The following is a 16,829-nucleotide window of genomic DNA, read 5'->3' on the forward strand; positions in this document are numbered from 1 at the left end:
CTACGATAGGTGGCGCTGTTTTCATTACAGCTAGTGGTGATACAGCGCGGGAGGGAGGGGGGAGGCAGGATCTCAAGCATGCGCAAAGACGTCATCTCCAGTTGTTGTCTAGCTTCCAGAGTTACATGCGCGCGTTGTCCGATATACAGCCAAATCCGATCTACTTATCTGGGGGTGGTTATCCGACTTCAGTCAGACACAAGAAATCTAGATTTGTGGAGTTACATGAAATGGATCTTCGATTGAAACCCGACAACGCCAGAAAGCGGGTTTCAATCGGACACATGTAACCGCAGTGACTGACTCTTCTGGTGGTTTGGCTTCGCCCAAACATGAGAAGCTCCGCCCACCTCTACCTGATTAGCATGGCTGTTAGTGACCTGCTGTTCCTCCTGCTGCTGCCTCTGGATCTAATAGAGGTGCCCTCACATATATCTTATAATACTTATGTACTTATACACCTTTTTGTGTCGGTTCCCTGTGATTTGACCAGATACTCATGGTTTTGGCTGAACATGCACTAAACGGATTGTGTCTCTTCCAGATCTGGATAGGCTGGAAGTTAGGAGTCTTTGTCTGTAAAATGAGGATGTTCCTGTCACAGTGCTGCATCTTCTGCACCATCCTCCACGTCACCTTTCTCTCCGTGGAGAGGTACCTGGTTGTCTGCTGGCCAATCACCTCAAAGACACTGTTGACACGTCGCAGAACCAGGGCTCTGATTGGCTGCCTCTGGCTGGGAGCGGCTGTCAGTGCAGCACCATTTTTGGTCATGATGGAAGTGACGATAGTGAAGGAAGTGGATGATATGGGAAGAGAGGTTGAAAAGGAGATGTGCGACTTATCAACATCCTCAGTCCCCTATGGCCTCTTGTTGGTCTTATATATTCTCTACGACCTGTACTTCCTGGTACCACTGTGCATCCTGGGACTGGTCTCCATCCTGATTGGACGGACTCTGAGGCTCCGTACACAAATCAGCCATAAACACAAGAGTCACCAACACGCAGTCAAGATGCTGGGTGAGAAACACAATCCAACACACACACCCTTCGGTTCTGATTTTAGCTTTTACTAAGTATAACTGACAAAGGCTGAGTCTGAGCTGTATCATAAAATAGAAAATCAAAACTAGATTTACCAGAAAAAGAACTCACTAGTTTTATAAGAACCACATAGAATGACAGACACCATCATTGAGAATATATCTCATGTGTATTTTGACTTTTTAGTTTGTTCCATGTCCCGCCTGTTACCATCAAGGAGGAAGGGAAGGTGTAGGACCTGCAGTCAGCCACCAGGGGGCAATCAAGATTCTTTCGCTTCACTTTAGGGGAGCAGTCATGTCATCCATCTTTATTTCCAGCTTTGGGTCAATTTAGGGGCTGCATCACAGCGACACGAGTAGAAAGGCTCCTAAAGATTCATACCAGAGAAAGCTCTGATGAGTGAATCCTTCCAGGTCCAACATGTCACAGGACTCATTGCACTTTGGGGACGAACCGTATCAACTCAACTAATGGCTCACATGTTAAAAACCAAGGGGCATTAAGCTTTCTGTCGTGTCCAACTTAAGGACAGGACAGGCTTCTACTCTATGGACCAGACGGTCTAATTTAGTTTCAGTCTTCACAGTCTACCTGACCGTGGAAGGAGTTGGGTTGAGTAGATTCTGTCCTCTGAAGGCTGCAGCCCCTGAACTGAGACACAGCTCTCTTGTTTAACAGTGTGAGAAATGTATTCTATCACCTGCAGATATTGATGATTCTCATGTCCACTTCCTGTGTCCTTCTCCTCATGTCCAACAGGAGTGATCTTCTTGGCCTTCGTTGTGTGCTGGCTGCCCTACATCATTCGTCTGACCATAGTCAATGTTTCTTTTAGAGCGGGTCTTAACAGTACACACAATAGCACACACACTGACAGTACACACAATAGCACACACATTGAGAGTACACACAATAACACACACACTGACAGTACACACAATAACAAATCGATTGATCCATACTTTTTTCCTTACCCGGTCGCCTGGATTCTCTCCCGTCTCAGTGCTGCCATCAACCCTCTGGTCTACAACCTGATGTCGGCCAGGTACAGACACGCTGTGCGTAGCATCGTGCAAACGCACTGTCTCACACCGTCTCACTGACTGAGCACAACGCTCTCATCAGGATACTCCACAACCACGTTGTTAACATATAGGCACACGTAACAACAGCAGAAACACAAGTGTGATCACTGGTGGTTCTGCAACGACCACATTAACAAACTGAATTCAGCTGCCTTCAGACCTGCACTGAACTAAGATATCATGAGCTTTGACTGTAGGAGCAGCTAACACACAGCTAACACTCTGCTAACACAGCTAACCCTGCTAACACAGCTAATACACAGCTAACCCTGCTAACTCCCAGCTAACCTTGCTAACACACAGCTAACCCAGCTAGCAGCAAGTATTTACAGATTTTCTCTGACAGTAACATTCAGATGTTTCCACAATCTATTAGTGCTGAGCGAAGACCCGACCCCACCTTGCCTCCGATTGGTTCGATTAAGGCAAGTCCAGTGATGATTGGTCAGAGTTTGGGGAATGTAAATGAAATAAGCCAATCTGAGGTTGGGTAGGGGCGGGGTTTGTCTTACCTGGGGTGTGAAAAAATAAAATACTTCCGCAAAGATGATACCAAACACTTATGTGTGGCCAGGAAAGGTATAGCAATGACTTGGAAGTCTGATTCCCCGACTCTCATAGACCGATGGTCTGTGGAAATGAACAGTTGTATTCCTCTTGAAAAGATTACATATAGTCTCTGTGACGACCCCTGGTCTTCTGGAGCTGCCAGTGGAGTGGGCGTCCGGGGCAATCAGAGCACACCACGGCCAGGTGTGCTCTGCCCTTAAAAGGCCTGGCGGATCCGTCTCCCAGGGTCTCTCACTGCCTCCGGGAGGAGGAGTTCACGCCCAGGGGTTCCCAGCCGTTCCAGTCTGTCTTGAAAAGATCTGTGTGTTGTCGCCACGGCTAATAAATATCCTGTTTAAACGCAACAGTTCACCGGTGTCGTCTCCTCCTTGTCGCAGTCGCGAGCCGGGCTGTGACATCTGAGAAAGAAATATAAGTTATTTTTTTAAATCTGGCAGCCTTATTTGGAGTACATGGATACACGGCCGATAGGGCGGCTGTGGCTGAGGGGTAGAGTGGTCGTCCTCCAACCCGAAGGTTCGATCCCCAGTCTGAACCATCTGCATGCCGAAGTGTCCTTGGGCAAGATGCTGAACCCTGAATGGCCCCCATAGAATAACAAAGTGCTGTGAATAGATGCACTGTATGAATGTGTGTGTGAATGGGAGAATGTGAAACTGTATTGTAAAGCGCTTTGAGTGGTCATCATCAGACTTGAAAAGCGCTATATAAATACAAATCCATTTACCATTTACCACCAACGGCACCATAGGATTGTAACTATTTGGAGCTCTGAATTACATTATGTACTGTGTCATTGCAGTATTTCTCTGTGATGTGTCATCCTATGCACCAACTTTTTCCCTTTTTTTTCTCTTTGGGTGGGGGGAATTATTTACCTTATTTATTTAATAAGTTTTATTTCATCTATATGTGTATTTTTTTATTTTATTATGTAATTTTCTGTAATCTTTAATGTAGAGTGCTCTGTATGCTCTGCAGTTCTCTTGCATTGTGAAAATATTTGGAAAAATAAAATATTTGAAACCAAACAATCCACCTCATTTAATAGAAAATAAATAAAACCTTCAATCTTTTACCCAATTAAACATGTTGATAATATTCGAGAATAAAAATAACACATTTAAATAATCATTTCTTTCCTCTCAGTTCGTGTTTTTTAATGTTAAACTTTGTTTATAACTCCTGGTGATGTATTTACAGAGTCAAGTTAGTTTATGTGTAAACTTTATTTTGTTTTTAAACAAAGATTATTTAAAGAAAACTGTATGTGGTTCATGTGGTGTCAGAATAATATAATATCTCTTTAAATTAGAGAAAAAGTTTCCTTTTTTTTGTGATCAAATTTTTATTGGGATTTGAAGGACAACAATCATCATCATTCAACAGCGCATAAATAAAGTAATTACTATAATAATAAAATGAAAACATAAAAATAAAATAGAACGATATAACTGAAGATAAATATATAGCAAAAATTAAGTACAATACATAAAATGTCATAAATGCAAAAGGAAAAAAAGTGCCATTGAAGTGTAACCTAGTTAGATCTATCAAATGGTTAGATTCCGTCCACAATTTGCAGTACACAGTAAAACCTAAACAGGAAACATAAACCAAAGAAAAGGAAAAGAAAACAGGACCAGAGGAGGGGGGGGGACTCTGCTCACACCAAAAAGCCTTTGAGAGCCTCCACTGTTCGAGCCCAGTACAATGACACTTGCTCCTTTGCACCATGGACGCGTGGTGGTCAGGGTTTCTGGATGACTGTTTAACTGTATCTCAGACCCCATCCCAGCTGAAGTCGGGGTCAAGGTCAGGAATATCTGCCCGCCAAGATGCATTCACTGGCAGAGTAACATAAGATTTTTCTAGGAAATAACGATACAATTTAGATACAATTTTTCTGGATTCCCGGGCCTGACACAAAAGTTTGATCAAAGAGTGTTCCTCCAGTGGACCTTGCCAGGGTACACCATATGTTGTCATGGCTGTTCTTAGCTGCAAGTAGAAATAAAAAGTGGAATGTTGCAAGTTGAACCGGAATGTGAGCTCCTCAAAAGAGTATAGGCCTCTGTCCCCAAAAATGTCACCAAGGGAGTGAATCCCCTTGTCATACCACTGGCGACACTGACCAAACTTAATTGGGGATTTACCAATCAACAGACGATCATTATAAAAAATAGGTGAATACGGGTTCCAATTAGATAGAATACCACATATTTTTTCCGATCCCCTCCAGACTGCTAATACGTGAGACACAATGGGACCATAGCTGACTTGAGATTTCTTTAGGGGAACATTGAAAAATAAGATTTCATTTAGTTTCAATGGACGAACCATATTCTCCTCCAGTGTTCGCCATGAAGTTTCGATACCCTCGTCGTACCAGCTCATCAGAGGTCGCAGAGTGAAGGCCAAGTGATATAATTTAGGGTTAGGCAGTGAGAGACCCCCGTCAGCTCTATCTCTCTCTGGATAATCTGAGATGAGGACGCTTTCTATTCCAGACAAATTTAGAAATTATCTGCTGGGCCTTGTCCCAAAAACGTGGGGGTGGTGGCAAAGGCAGCATCGCACTCACAAAGTTGATCTGGGGAAGCACATTCATTTTAATAATAGATACACGAGATCTAAGAGAATTTGGCAGTGCAGACCATTTATCAAGGTCACGGTTATGTGAGAATCAGAATCAGAATCAGAATTATTTTATTTGCCAGGTATGTTTGCACATACAGGAAATTGCCATGGTGTCATTGGTGCACTGAACATAAAACAACAATATAAAAAACAACAATATATAAGAAATAGAATAGAATAAAATAAAATAGAATAGAATAAAGTATATACATATACAGTAACAGAGTAACAGAGTTATGGGCACGTGCTGTGTGAAGGTGCAGAGATTGGTGATAGTGCCATTAATATATAAGTTATAAATTATAAATTATGTGCAGGGGGGGTAGGTGGGGTAGAGTCAGTGTGATGCAGAGTCAGTGTGATGCAGGGGGCTTGTTTGTGAGCCCCACTGCCACGGGGAAAAGACTGTTCAGATGGCGTGAGGTTTTAGTCCTGATGGCCCGGAACCTTTTTCCGGAGGGAAGTCTCTGGAACAGGTGGTGACCGGGATGGCAAGGATCAGCAATGATCTTGCCTGCCCTCTTACTGGTCCTGGAGTGGAACAGGTCTAGGAGAGCCGGCAGGTCGCAGCCGATGACCTTCTCAGCTGACCTTATGATCCGCTGCAGTCTGCCCTTGTCCTCGGCAGTGGAAGCAGCAAACCAGACGGTGATTGATGAGGTGAGGATGGACTCAATGATGGCTGTGTAGAACTCAACCATCACTTTCCGCGGCATGTTGAATTTCCTCAGTTGCCGCAGGAAGAACATCCTCTGCTGGGCCTTCTTGATGATGGAGGTGATGTTCTCTGACCACCTCAAGTCCTGTGCAATGATGGTCCCCAGGAATCTGAAAGACTCCACTGTTTTAACTGGGGAGTCGCACAGGCTGAGGGGGGCGGTTTGGGCTGGGCTTCTCCTGAAGTCTGCTACCATCTCTACAGTTTTTAAAGCGTTCAGCTCCAGGTGGTTCTGGCTGCACCAGGAGGCCAGGCTGTTAACTTCCTCTCTGTAGGCGGCTTCGTCCCCATTGGTGATTAATCCGATAAGGGTCGTGTCGTCTGCAAACTTCAGGAGTTTGACAGAGGGGTGTCTGGAGGTGCAGTTGTTGGTGTAGAGGGAGAAGAGAAGAGGGGAGCGCACACAACCTTGTGGGGCTCCAGTGCTGGTGGACCAGGACTCAGAGACAAGCTTGCCCAGCCTCAAGCGCTGCTTCCTGTCAGTCAAGAAGTTAGTGATCCACCTGCAGGTGGGCTCAGGCACGCTCAGCTGTGTCAGCTTGTCCCGGAGAAGAGCTGGGGCGATGGTATTGAATGCGGAGCTGAAGTCCACAAACAGGATCCTGGCGTAGGTGCTGGGGGAGTCGAGGTGATGTCACACTGACTTCGCCCCAAGAGAGGCAGCTCCTTGAATTCTGTTTGATGTCTAATGCAGATAACGAAATTATGCTTTAATACAGAACGAGAAGTGAGAACAGGTGAAAGATTCATTATTAACACTAAGCAGCAACAGTTATTGAAATCATTTGTATGAAGTATAATATCTAGCTAAAAGTGTTCCTATCTTTATTGCTTAAGAGTTCAATCAGACACAGACTATAGTTAAAAATTTGAAAACCCTCCAGACTCTCTCTTAATCCCCCTTTAGGGTGTGACCACTTACTGGGGAGTTCATGTACACCTCAACCATCATCCCATCCAGTGCAAACCCGTCCCCCTCCTCATCATCATCGTCGCATCGTCATCTCCATCGTCATCAGCTTCCTCAGCTTTAGCTTCACAGCATCAGTTTCCCCTTCAGCATCCACAGCATCCACAGCACCCATCCCCAGTTCAGCATACACAGAACAGCTGGGGATGAGGCACGTTTTCCTTCATCAGAGCCTTGGTGATCTATTCAGCAATTTCAGAGTCTACAGCCATGTCATGTCATGGTGCGTAGAGGTGGAGAGGGCACTGGTCGCCCAGCCACCAGGGGCAGTTTGGAAAAAATGTCTTTCAATCACTTCCTATTATAGTGCACACATTATAACCCTCTCCTGTCAGTAGCAGGTCCAGGGCCATTTCGTTCTGTGTGACCATACAGGGGTGTAGGAGCAAGCTGTTCAGCTTCTTTCAGATCTACTCCGAAACAAAATTATCAAGAATTGTCAGTGAGGCTTTTTTTTTTGTTTCAGTCTTAAGAGTCAATTATCTGGATCTTAGCCTTGTAAAGATACTTTCGTGGAATTGATACTTGCCAACAGGCCAGGTGTTTTAAGCTTGCACTGTACCAAGCCAGGCGTATAGTCGGTCGTGGTGGAGGAGGTGGTGTTGACACTGGATGGGAGTGAGTTTGTGAAGACATGAAGCCCAGATCCCAGAGTTTGAAAGGAAAACAAACAGAAAAGTGATTAATTTACTGCGATGTGTAATTGAGATTAAAGTAGATTATATAAGCTTATAATTAAAAAACAAACAAAATAATTGAATCAAAACATACATACCCTCTTTTGATAGTCAACATTTTCAATAAAACTTTTGAGGAGTGGTCGGCCAAATCAGTGACAGAAATCTTTGGCATTTCATAAAATATTAAATGATCAACAAGCTGAATTTCAATAAGCAGCAGATATGACAGCGTTTGAGTAGTTGAGTTCAAACCATTTTCAAAAATTCATTCGACTGCTCCATAACACGATAATTCAGAAGCTTTGACGTCAAACTGTCCTGTGATAAAACAGGAATCACATACAAAGGACAAATGTGTGAGATGAGATTCAATCAAAGTTTCAGGGTTGACAGCTGAAACAAATCAAAACAATTTAAAAGTTATTTTGCCACAATTTTCTTCATGATAAAAAAAAAACAATAATAACAATAAGTGGAGCTTAACATCACCTTTTAAATTAGGAGCATTGGATGTTAAGATAACTGCAGAAACAAAACAACAAAATAAAAACCCGTCTTCCCTGAATTTAAAAGTTAAAGGGTCCCAAATGAATTTTAAATATGACATTCAAATAAGTCTGTAACCAGAGGGCCTTGTATTATGGTTTCTGCATTTAATTTAAGATGAAACAGGCTATGAGTTAAAGTGTATTTGACCTCTGACCTTTAACTGGATTTTAATTTACTCGTCTTCCCAATGGTGAAACTATTTATTTTAGGACTCTCCAGAGTCTAACAAGAGTTACATGGGGGTGAATCAAACTCCTAGTTTAAATTCCAACTGTCAATAGATTTAACATGTCTTGACTATTGAATTTTAAATGGATGATTTGAATGTGGAATTAAAGCAACTACAGGTGAAAACAAAGAAAAAATATCTAATTCTAGGCACAGAATTAAGTTTAAAGTTAAGTTTGAATTTCTCATCCTGATATGATTGATTCGGCTCATATAAAAAGCACATTATTCAGCTCTAAGAAAATAAAAGTCAATAAAACAGCATTTCAACAACCAAAGAGAAGAGATATATTTCCCCTTCTCATCAAACCCTTGCAGATCAGCTGTTATCTAACTTTCACTGGGCTCATTTCATCGGAGCAGCAACTTCTCCAGACTAAAAAACAAAAACATTGTTATCATCATTGTTACAAAGCCACAGTTGCGGATGAAACTTCTGTAAGATGGCTCAAGAAACTAATAAAAAACAGAGAAATTAAAGAAAAACGTTCCACATTAACTGTACTTAGAGATGGGCTTTAAAAAGACACCTTAATGTGATTTTGTTAATCACTCATCCTTGAATTTATATTAAGAATCAAATTAATAACTTGTGAAGTATTAAACTGTTGTCTACTATTATTCCTGCTGTCTCACGTAAAAATAAGATATTAAATGATTTCTCCTTTCCTCTAATAGATATTTTGGAAATATCTGAAAGAACAAATTTGTGCCAAAAAGTGTAATTTTATCAATTCCCTCTGGAACTCATTACTTCTGAATGAAGCAATATTAAAAAACAAATAAACAAACAAACAAACAACATAGAAACAAACAACCAAGCCTCTTTGTGATCTTAACGCCAGTTGTAAGCTGTAAGGCTTCTGGCCCTCCCCCTTTTCATCCTCTGCTGTGCAAGTCTTAATCTTTCTTTGGCAGGTCCTGAACACATTTACCCCTCCCACCCATACATACAACATATATCAGATGGCAAGCGCATATACCACCTCTAGTTTAGGAAAAAGTCGTTTTCCAGTCAGTTTGTTGCTCCGTCAGTTTTTTTCTGTGTCTTCAGTCAGCCAGCTGACCTTGAGACACATTTTCTCTCGTTTCCACACACACAAACACTCCTACTCACACACACATCTCTCGTTATCTCCCTGCACACAGACGCACGAACATTTACAGTCAAAGCGTGCTCTCTGCCACGTTTTTTTTAAATTTCGGGCAGAGACAGCACTCCCTCTTTTGAGACACAACGGGCCGCGCCCTAACAGTTTCTACCACAGTCACTCAGTCATTTTTTTTATCATCACCTGCGGAGGCACCTACGTAGCTCCCGTTGCATTATTCAAATCAGTTCTTATTTCAGATAACGAACAGACCTCCCTCACTCACACACACACACACACAGAGGAGGCTTTCATAAATTCTGAGATGTCCTCTCTCCAGTGAAATTATCAGTCTTGGAATGCTTTGAGGCTGGAACACTGTGACCTCTGGTTTCACTTCACTTTACTCCACATACTGAGCACACACACTCAGGCAACATGCTTATGACCTCTGGTGGCCACAACAGTGGCGAAGACGCACGTTTTACAGTGTGCGTCTTCATGCCAACCCACACATCAACCGCCGTCGCGGAACGTTTTTCCGATGTGCGCCTGGCTGAATTTTAACTCTCTTCTTTTTAAGTGGGAGACTTTTTTCTCAGCTACTCCTACACCAACTTATTTAGACCTATTTTACAGTGTAAGCTGCCGGTAATCTTTTTCTTCAGCCGGTAATCTTTATTAAAATATAAAAACAATTTGCACAATACACAGCAGTTTCAGACCATTTAATTACTTTGTTAAATTTATCATATGCAACTTGTACTCACCTCAGTACTTCTGATCAAAAATTTCGGTTTTCTCTATTACGACAATATGCAGATTTCAATTAAATAGGCTCTGCTTAACTCTTTAGTAGTACAGCTGTTTGATCAGTTTCCCAAGGAGAGACAAGTCACTTCAGTACGGTTCTTTCCCGTCCGAGCGACGACCTCCTCTCCGACTGGTTGTTTCCACTCCGCTCTTTCAATCGTCTAAAACCAACCCCTCTGCTACCAATTTGTTGCGGGTGGAAATCAAAGGCAGGAGTCGTCTTCTCAAGTTAAAATTAAGCAGGTTTATTCAGAGGTCACAGGTCAGGAAACTGCGGTGTCTAGCAAATGATCATGCATGGTCCACTGATCCTACACAGTAAGCTGCACAGGAAAAATGGCGCTGAGACAAAATGCGCACATAGCTTATAAATCGATACTGGGCATGACAGAGGTTCTTCTTGGATTGGGATTGGTCGGAGCAGAAGGCAGTCCTGCCTTCCTGGCTCGTTGGGTCCTCCTCCTGGGGTTGCGTGATGATGACGTTGTTCGTGCATGCCACTGTTGTGGCCACCAGAGGTCATAAGCATGTTGCCTGAGTGTGTGTGCTCAGTATGTGAAGTAAAGTGAAGTGAAACCAGAGGTCACAGTGTTCCGGCCTCAAAGCATTCCAAGACTGATAATTTCACTGGAGAGAGGACTTCTCAGAATTTATGACAGCCTCCTCTGTGTGTGTGTGTGTGAGTGAGGGAGGTCTGTTCGTTATCTGTCTCACCTCCCTCAGATTTTGGTCCTCTGCCTTGTGTGTGTGTGTATGTGTGAGGTGCATGAAACATGTGAAGTTGAGAAGCAGAACTTCATGACTGTGTGTGTGTATGTGTGTGAACAGTGGTGTATTGTCAATACCAGATATATCACTAAAACGTTGGAAAATAGATAAAACATCAGGCAGAGACTGCTGCGCGCTCCCTAGATATAAGAGGATGTCATCCGCATACAAACATATGTTATGTGTGGTCCCAAACACAGTGATAGGAGTGATAGCTTTAGACATCTGGATTGACTGAGCGAGAGGCTCCAGAGAGAGTGCAAACAGGAGGGGACTCAAAGGGCATCCCTGTCTGGAGCCCCTCGCAATGTTAAATAGGGAGGAGCAAGTCCTGCCCGTAAGTACAATAGCTGTTGGATTGGTATATAAAACTTTATGGATCTAATGGAGGAGGGAAACATGAGCTGTGGAGTTAAAAACTGTAGCATGCCAGGCTTCTGGAGAAACTGCTCCAACCAAGACTGTCAGGAGGAGGAAACAATATCTAGATTGATCTTCCTTGGTGGGTACAAAACAATGGTGATAATACTGTAGACGATTTTCAAATGATACTAATGTTATTATTATTATTAGTTACAAAAATATAAAAAACAACTTCAACCTTTATTTGAAGGACAAAAAAAATAGAACATTTCCCTCTTATAACCAATTATTAAATTATTACAAAGAAAAACAGAGAGTTGAGATGATTCTACAGTAAATACAAAGCAGCTGCTTAGCTTAGCTTAGTATAAAGACAGGTTATACTAATTTCTGTCAATAATCAATGAATAGATCCTCCTCCCAGCACCTTTAAATATCACCAATTAAAACGTTATATATTGTTATATAAACACATGCACACAAGCATTTACATAGATTTAAAATCACACCACATATTAAACTGTCCAGTTGCTCCCGTCTGTTTCCAGGGAACATGAAGAATTACCTCTGCAATATTTTAACTGAAACTGTAAAAACAATCTGGAAAATGAATAAAAGTGCTGGAGGAAAAGGGAGAGTTAATGACTAGTACATATAGATACGTGTGTGTATTCTCCAGATTTAGATATGCAGTACATTTTATTAATATATTGATCTGCAGAACTTGGCCAGAAAGCTTCAGCCGAATGATGCAAATTAATTTTCTAAGGAAGTTAAAGTTCTAAATATCAGTAAAATATTCCTCCCATTTTATATTGAAATGATCACTGGGGCTGAAAATGTTGCTGAGCTATGGAGAAAACATTTATAGGATATTTTCACCTGACCCCATATTGTTTCTTATATTGCAATACTCGTCTTTCATAGTAGTTTAGGAAACAACTGAAAAAACATCTTCTTGTGCCAGTAATCATGAGAACTAATTATAACTGAGAACGTTTTTTACCATTTTCCATTGTGGACTGAACATGTGCAAGTTTCTGATTCTAATGAAAATCAATCATCAATATTTCGCTTTCTAGTGTGTGGGCCTTTAATTTCAGTTTCATTGATAATCTTCAGCCTTTTTGGAAACACACTGACTCTTCTGGTGGTTTGGCTTCGCCCAAATATGAGACGCTCCACCTACCTCTACCTGAGCAGCATGGCTGTTAGTGACGTGCTGATACTCCTGCTGCTGGCTCTGGATATATTGCAGGTGCCCTCACATATATCCCATAATAATTATATACTTATACAACTTTTTGTGTCAGTTCACTGTGGTTTGACCAGATACTCATGGTTTGGCTGAACGTGCACTAAACGGATTGTGTCTCTTCCAGTTCTGGATAGACTGGAATTTAGGAGTCTTCATTTGTAAACTGACCATGCTCCTGTCACAGTGCTGCAGTTTCTGCACCATCCTCCACATCACCTTTCTCTCCCTGGAGAGGTACCTGCTTGTCTGCTGGCCAATCACTTCCAAGACCCTGGTGACACGTCGCAGAACCAGGGCTCTCATTGGCTGCCTCTGGCTGGGAGCGGCTGTCGGTGCAGCACCATTTTTGGCCATGACGGAAGTGGATTATATGGGAAAAGAGGAAGAAATCAAAGTGTGCAGATTATCAATATCCTCAGTCCCCTCTGGCCTCATGTGGGCCTTATTAATTCTCTACGACCTGTACTTCCTGGTACCCCTGTGCATCCTGGGACTGGTCTTTATCCTGATTGGACGGACTCTGAGGCTCTGTCCACAAAGCAGCCGTAAAGACAAGAGTCACCAACATGCAGTCAAGATGCTGGGTGAGAAAAACAATCCAACACACACACCCTTAGGTTCGGAATTTAGCTTCTAATAAGTACAACTGACAAAGGCTGAGTGGTAGCTGTATCATCCAATAGAAAATCAAAACTAAATTTACCAGAAAAAGAACTCACTAGTTTTATAAGAACCACATAAAATGACAGAAACCATTGTTGAGAATATATCTGATGTGTATTTTGACTTTTTAGTTTGGTCCATGTCCCACCTTTTACCATCAAGGAAGCAGGCAGTCGAGGTGTAGGACCTGCAGCCAGCCACCAGGCGGCAATTGAGATGCTTTGGTTTCACTTTTGGGGACTAGTATTGTCGTGCATCTTTATTTCCAGCTTTGGGTCAATTTAGGGGCTGCATCACAGCGACACGAGTAGAAAGGCTCCTACAGATGCTTCCTTTCATACCAGAGAAGGCTCTGATGAGTGAATCCTTCCAGGTCCAACATGTCCCAGGACTCATTGCACTTTAGGGACGAACCGTATCAAGTTAACTAATGGCTCACATGTTAAAAACCGAGCTGCATTAAGCTTTCTGTCGTGTCCAGCTTAAGGACAGGACAAGCTTCTCTTCTGTGGACCAGATGGTCTCATTTAGTTTCAGCCTTCACAGTCTACCTGATCGTGGAAGGAGGTGGGTTGAGTAGATCGTGTCCTCTGAAGGTTTCAGCCCCTGAACTGAGACACAGCTCTCTTGTTTAACAGTGTGAGAAATGTATTCTATCACCTGCAGATATTGATGATTCTCATGTCCACTTCCTGTGTCCTTCTACTCATGTCCATTAGGAGTGATTGTCTTGGCCTTCGTCCTGTGCTGGCTGCCCTACATCGTCCATCTGACCATGGCCTATGTTTCTTTGAGAGCCGGTCCTAACAGTGCACACAATAACACACACACTGACAGTACACACAATAACACACACACTGACAGTACACACAATAACACACACACTGACAGTACACACAATAACAAATCGATTGATGCATACTTTTATTTTTACCTGGTCTCCTGGATTCTCTCCCGTCTCAGTGCTGCCATCAACCCTCTGGTGTACAACCTGATGTCCACAAGGTACAGACACGCTGTGCGTAGCCTCGTGCACACACACTGTCTCACACCGTCTCACTGACTGAGCACACAATCTCATCAAGATTCTCCACAACCACTTTGTAAAATTATAGGCACACGTAACAACAGCAGAAACACAAGGGAGCTGTGATGATCACTGGTGGTTCTGCAACGACCATATTAATAAACTGAATTCAGCTGCTTCAGACCTGCACTGAACTAAGATATCATGAGCTTTGACTGTAGGAGCAGCTAACACCCTGCTAACACAGCTAACTCTCTGCTAACACAGCTAACTCTCTGCTAACACAGCTAACACAGCTAATACACAGCCAGTGTTGGGGAGTAACGGAATACATGTAACAGCGTTACGTATTTAGAATACAAATTATGAGTAACTGTATTCCGTTACAGTTACAAATTAAATAGATGGTATTCAGAATACAGTTACATTGTTGAAATCAGTGGATTACATGACGGTACTTCTCGAGTTTATTCACTCTCTCGTAAATCCACCGGCGGCAAAGCCCCCAGGAAGCAGCTGGAGACCAGGGCTGCCGTAAGAGCGCCCGGGCCCCCGCCGGCGTGAAGGAGCCTCACCGCTACCGGCTCGGGACCGTTACAGGCCCGGGACTGAGGCTCTGAGAGAGTTCTGTCGCTACCAGAAATCTACGGAGCTGCTGATCCGCAAGCTGCCCTTCCAGCACCTGGTGAGAGAAGACCGACCTGCGCTTCCAGAGCTCCGCTGTCATGGCTCTGCAGGAGGCCAGCGAGGCACGCCGGGTTCACACCGGACGCTGAAGCGCCGTGAAGCGCTGATAATATCACCCGTTGACCCAGTAGCATATGGTCACTTGTTTCTCCAACATTAACTGCAACAGCGTCCCAATTTAATTTCATCCATCTTCAAGAGCTTCTCCGCTGTTTGCTCCGTTCAATGTCGGGTGTCGAGGGTAAATTACGTATTCTCCGCCCCCCCCCCCCCCCCCCCCCCCCTTTTTATCTTTATGACTGCTTGTGTGTCTGTAGTGGATGGGCAGAGGGGGGCATTTAATAATGTGATCGGTAAAATTGGTAAAATTAAAACTCCAGGACAACAGAAGGGGAATACAAACTATGGGATGCATACTTTATCATTTATATTATATAATATGTCATCAATATCGTTTAAAATCATTTTTCAGTGTGTTTCATGGAGCGATACGCTCGGGTCAAGCGCAAAAAATAGACTCGACGCCGAAACGATCGCTGCACGGCGCGAGGCAGCCTTGGCGCGGGGGGGGGGGTTCAGCCTCCGGTAGGACCCGCACAGAGATGGGAGAGGATGGGAGCCGGACATCCAGCTGCCCCGCCGCATCTTGCGGAGAGAGAGTTTAAACTGCTGCTGCTCCACTGACTATAACAACGCCGCAATCATACACTTAAAAAATGCAATACAAACCGGAAGTATTCCAAGTATTCAGAATACGTTACTCAGATTAGTTAATGTAATGGAATACGTTACAGATTACATTTTTGGGCATGTATTCTGTATTCTGTAACGGAATACGTTTTGAAAGTATCCTTCCCAACACTGTACACAGCTAACCCTGCTACCACCCAGCTAACCTTGCTAACACACAGCAACCCAGCTAGCAGCAACTATTTACAGATTTTCTCTGACAGTAACATTCAGATGTTTCCACAAACTATTAGGGCTGAGTGAAGACCCGCCCCCACCTTGCCTCCGATTGGTTAGTTTGGGGCAAGTCCAGTGATGATTGGTCAGAGTTCGGGGAATGAAAATGAAATAAGCCAATCAGAGGTTGGGTAGGGGCGGGGTTTGTCTTACCTGGGGTGTGGAAAAATAAAATACTTCTGCAAAGATGAAAACAAACAATCGACCTCCTTTAATAGAAAATAAATAAGACCTTCAATCTTTTACCCAATTGAACATGTTGATAATATTTGAGAATAAAAATAACACATTTAAATAAGGTTTTTTTTCCTCTCAGTTTGTGTTTTTTAATGTTAAACTTTGTTTATAACTCCTGGTGATGTATTTACAGAGTCAAGTTAGTTTATGTGTGAACTTTATTTTGTTTTTAAATAAAGATTATTTAAATAAAACTGTGTGTGTTTCATGTGGTGTCAGAATAATATAATATCTCTATATTATATATATTTTTTTTCATATTTTACCTTGCACACATACTCCACATTGAATAAATTGTATGTGTAAACCTGCTTGACAACAAAACCTGATGCAAATGACACGTTAACTCCCGTTTTCAACTACTGACACGGAAGGAGGAAGGTAGGGTTACAGGTTTCAGGACAAACGTCACCTCATCCCTCTTTTCTTTGTGTAATCATTTATCTGCTGGTTCAGACAGTTGTCTT

General features: G+C 42.8%; 1 protein-coding gene across 1 annotated transcript; it reads left to right on the plus strand.

Moving 5' to 3' along the window:
• Positions 1 to 775: 775 nt before the first annotated feature.
• On the plus strand, positions 776 to 13,629 carry LOC133022869 (growth hormone secretagogue receptor type 1-like). Its single transcript, XM_061089778.1, has 5 exons — positions 776 to 1,022; positions 1,809 to 1,898; positions 12,628 to 12,782; positions 12,907 to 13,366; positions 13,577 to 13,629. Exons 1-5 carry the CDS (start codon positions 776 to 778, stop codon positions 13,627 to 13,629), a joined length of 1,005 nt encoding a protein of 334 aa, XP_060945761.1.
• The last annotated feature ends 3,200 nt before the right edge of the window (positions 13,630 to 16,829 follow it).

The sequence above is a fragment of the Limanda limanda genome, chromosome 17, assembly GCF_963576545.1.
Source record: "Limanda limanda chromosome 17, fLimLim1.1, whole genome shotgun sequence".
NCBI classification, from domain to species: Eukaryota; Metazoa; Chordata; class Actinopteri; order Pleuronectiformes; family Pleuronectidae; genus Limanda; species Limanda limanda.

Bases quoted from the DNA above. Each gene is read 5' to 3' on its own strand.
- LOC133022869 (XM_061089778.1), top strand. From the start codon at position 776: ATGGAAGTGACGATAGTGAAGGAAGTGGATGATATGGGAAGAGAGGTT. The intron at 1,899-12,627 runs GTACACACAATA...CTTTAATTTCAG, and splicing joins TTTTAGAGCGGGTCTTAACA to TTTCATTGATAATCTTCAGC. The intron at 13,367-13,576 runs GTGAGAAAAACA...TTGACTTTTTAG, and splicing joins ACATGCAGTCAAGATGCTGG to TTTGGTCCATGTCCCACCTT.